At 43.7% G+C, this 4173-nt stretch overlaps 1 protein-coding gene across 4 annotated transcripts in view; it reads left to right on the top strand.

Moving 5' to 3' along the window:
• Agbl2 (ATP/GTP binding protein like 2) overlaps window positions 1-3870 on the top strand; it is a 60520-nt gene extending 56650 nt beyond the window's left edge. For all 4 annotated transcript variants that reach the window (XM_029568578.1, XM_029568576.1, XM_008843629.1 and 1 more), the window contains 2 exons: window positions 385-471; window positions 3697-3870. In XM_029568578.1, coding sequence (XP_029424438.1) covers window positions 385-471; window positions 3697-3870 — 261 coding nt within the window. The remainder of the gene's footprint in view (window positions 1-384; window positions 472-3696) is intronic.
• Window positions 3871-4173: the final 303 nt, after the last annotated feature.

Raw genomic sequence — 4173 nt, 5'->3', positions numbered from 1 at the left:
ATCCACCTGCCTCTGCCTCCCAAGTGCTGGGACTAAAGGCGTGTGCCACCATGCCCAGCAGTCCTTTTCTTTTAAATTGGTTTTGTTGTTGTTGTTTTGAGACAGGGTCTCCCTGTAGCCCCAGCTGGCCTGGAACTCACTATGTAGACTAGATTGGCCTAGAACTCAGAGAGCCACTTGCCTCTGCCTCCAGAGTGCTGCGATTAAAGATGTGCACCTCCACGCCCAGCTTGAATTGTTATACATGTGTGTCTTGCCTTATTGTGTTACATTATCCTCATGAGTCAACATGCATGAATGAAAATCACATAAATAATATATGTTCTCAGTATGCTCACACTCTTCACATGGAAAACTTAGTAAGAATATGTTAATTTATTTTAGGCACAATTAAGTGGAAGAGCCAAAGGCACCTCCCTGGACCAACCATTGATCAGCCTGGTTCTCCCCAAGAGTAAAGAAAGAGTACAGGTACTTGAGCTCATCTCTGCAGACACATGCCAGCAATTCATGTTAATTTCCTCATTTTTGTTTTGTTTTTCTTTGTTGTTGTTTCGTTATCTTTTCTTTTGTTTGAGACAGGGTGTCAATATGTAGCCTGGGCTAGCCTGGGTCTATTATGTAGACCTGGCTGGCCTTAGACTTGTGATAATTCTGCTTCCCAAGTGTGGAATTACAGGCATGCAAGCACCACACCCAGCTTAAATAATCTAAGTATATAGTCCATAGTTTTGCCTTCTAAGATTTGTTGTGCCCAGGTAAATAGTTAAGGCAGTTTGTCCCCTCAGGCTCAAAGCACCTGGCCAGTCTGGGGCATAGCCAGTAAGATCGTACAAGACCAGAGATAGCCCACCCAGAGCTAAAAGCTAGATATCAAGAATTTAATTTTATTTCAACAAACATCTGTTAGGCTGCCATCAGTTTGTATCTCCGTGGCAACATGTCAGATTAAACAGTAATCCTGAGTATGTGATGTAGTAGGTCTCTGCCCTGGGAGATGCTACCAGTGCATGGAATGTCACCATCAGTTAGCTGCTGTAACAGAATGCCTGGGGCTAAGGAATTTTTAAAAATATTTTATTTATTTATTTTTGGTATTTTTGAGACAGGGTCTCCCTGTAGCCCTAGCTGTCCTGGAACCCACTATGTAGACCAGGCTGGCCTTGAACTCACAGGGATCCACCTGCCTCTGCCTCCCAAGTGCTGGGATTAAAGGTGTGTGCCACCACGCCCGGCAATATTTTATTATTTTTATTTTATGCATATGAGTGTATTGCCTACATGTGTTGTGTATATGTGCACCCCTGTCATGCCATGCCCACAGAGGTCAGAAGAGGCTGTTGGATCCCTTGGAACTGGAGTTATGGATGGTTGTTAGCCACCACGTATGTGGGTGCTGGAAATCTAACCCAGGTCCTCTGCAAGAGCAGCCAGTGCTCTTAACCACTGAGCCATCTCTCTAGCCCTGGGGCTAGGTAATCTATAAAGGAAAGACATTCATATTTCTGAAGATTGGAGTCTAAGACTGGGTGGCCCCTTGTGGTGAGAGTCTTGTGCTTCATGACATACTAGAAGACTAAAGGGCAAGTGTTTTCAGAAGAAGCAAGCTGCAAGAAGCAGCCTTACTTTATAATAACCTATTTTGAAGTAATTAATCCAGTCCCTCAAAAATTAGCCCAGCCCTATAAGAGTTAAAATTTCTTTTTTGTTTGTTTGTTTGTTTTGTTTCGTTTTGTCTTTATGAGACAGGGTCTCCCTGTAGCCCCAGCTGCCCTGAAACTTGCTATGTAGACCAGGCTGGCCTTGAACTCACAGAGATCCACTGCCTCCCAAGTGCTGGGACTACAGGCATGCACCACCACGCCCAGCAAGAGGTTAAGAAATTTTAACTCTAGCCGGGCGTGGTAGCCCACACCTTTAATCCTAGCACTCAGGAGGCAGAGGCGGGTGGATCTCTATGAGATCGAGGGCAGCTGAGGCTACAGGGAGACACTGTCTCAAAACAAAAGGAAACAAGCAAGCCTGCAAAATTTTATCTCTGTGAGTTCAAGGCCAGCCTAGTCTACATAGTGAGTTCCAGGCCAGCTGGGGCTACAGGGAGACCCTGCTTCAAAAAGACCCCCCCCAAAAAAAAATTTATTAACCTCTTAAAGGTTCAGCTGTCTAAACACCACAGTGAGATTCAGATTTCAGTATGAATTTCAAAGGAAACAAAGCATATTCAAACCATAGTGAATTTTTTGCTTTTCTAAAACAATAGAATTATTAGTGTCCCTATGCCCAACATCTCTCATGCTCAATTGCACTTGAACATTTTTTTCCTGTGAGGTACAGCTTTGAGCTGCCTTTTGAAAAAAATATAGATTTATTTTTGTTTCATGTGTATATGTGAGTGGCTGCATATATATATATGTACACCATGTGCATGCCTGGTGCCTGTGTAGTCCAGAAGTGGGTGTTGGATCCTCTAGAATGGGAGTTAAGGACAGTTGTGAGCTGCCAGGTAGGTGCTGGGAATTGAATCCAACTCCTCTGTAAGAGCAGCAAGTACTCTTAACTGTTTACCCATTTCTCTAGCCCTGGGAACTGCTCTTTTAAATAGCCCTGGTTTGGCTGAGCATGGTGACACACACCTGTAATCCTAACACTCAGGATGCCGAGAGAGGAAGATCTCAAGTTCAAGGCTAGCCTGGTCTATGAATGTGACTCTGTCTCAAAAAGCCAGATAAAGGTAGCTAGACCTCCTATAGGCCTGGGTGTGACAGGATGATACTGTTCATGTGTGTCTGGGTGAAATGAAGGTTGAAAATCACTGCAGTAACCAAGGTTAATCAGACACACAATGAACAATCCTCCCTCCCAAGGTGAAGTCCTGCCATTTTCCTCAAGTCTGCTGTGTGGACTAATTGTTGTTGATATTCTTATTTACCTCCAGTGTCTTCTGGAGGGTCTACATGTATAGGACCCTTAAAAGACTAAGTAAGGATAAGGTGGGTGACAAGACACAGATTCCCATGGTGTAACACAAACTGAAGAGCAAGGACAAGAGAAGTTAAAACAAAAGGCAAGAGGATCACAAGTTTGAGGCCAGACAGTGAATTTCAAGCCAGCCTAGACTACATAGCAAGACCCTGTCTCAAAGAGCCAAAATTAATTAAAATAACTAAATAAAATAACTAAAGTCTTCTACTAGTAGGTGATGAACTTGTCCTCATCCTCCCTTAGTACTCACTGCACCATCTGTGGGTAACAAAACCAGATGCACAGCTGAAACATTGCTGATTCTGTTATAACCGAACCGCCAATGTGCCAGATGAATGCTGTGTAAGCTTTTATCTTCATTTTCTTGAAGTTTCCTGTGGAATATTTTCTAACAGTGATGCAGTTTAACTTCCAGAAGCATGTCAGATAGCAGAGTTGGAAATGTGGGGTAGCCACATTCCTTTGTTGTGTTTGTGGACAGCTTATAAAGGACAAACCTTCCTCTCTGTGGGGATTAAAATGTTGCCCATAGACCTTTACTTTGTGGAGAAAGTAGGTCAGCTGCTTGATACACCTCTGCTTTGCAACACTGTTGACCACATTGGTATTTGGCAGATGATGCAAATACTTCCTAGTAAAGCCAACCTCAACCTTGCCTGTAACTTAGAAATCGCAACAGAAAGTGAATTCACCTCTTTTATCTTGTTTGTACAGAGTAAGAAGCCAGGCTTTACAGCATCATGCTCTCCAAAGCGAAGCACAGATTCCAGCCTAGGATCACCTCCAGATGTGAAGCCAAACTGGCCTAGGAATAGATATCCTGCCACAAGGAGAGACCGCGCCACCATGGCAGTGTACCCATCCTTGCACATTTATACATACCCATAAGGCCTGCCTGCTGTAGCACACAGTGCTTCCTCAAGAGGTTTGGGGTTATTTTGTTGGTTTTACTTTTGTTTTATTTGCAGTGCTGGGGACCAAACCTAGAGCCTTGAGCATACTAGGAAGTGCTCTATCACTGAGCTGTGTCTCCTACCCTCTTGAAAAGGTTTTGGATTATACACATTTTGTAAGGGGGAAATGTATGGACAGAAACTCTAGTGTACTGGGTTGTGCATTCACCAGACCCTGGCCTGCACTCTGTGCTTACACTATGCACACATCCTCAGATACATACCTCATGAATTCAGT

Source organism: Nannospalax galili, unplaced genomic scaffold (assembly GCF_000622305.1).
Source record: "Nannospalax galili isolate Female #2095 unplaced genomic scaffold, S.galili_v1.0 scaffold1200, whole genome shotgun sequence".
Lineage (NCBI taxonomy): Eukaryota > Metazoa > Chordata > Mammalia > Rodentia > Spalacidae > Nannospalax > Nannospalax galili.
This window is presented reverse-complemented; position numbering and strand designations above follow the sequence as displayed.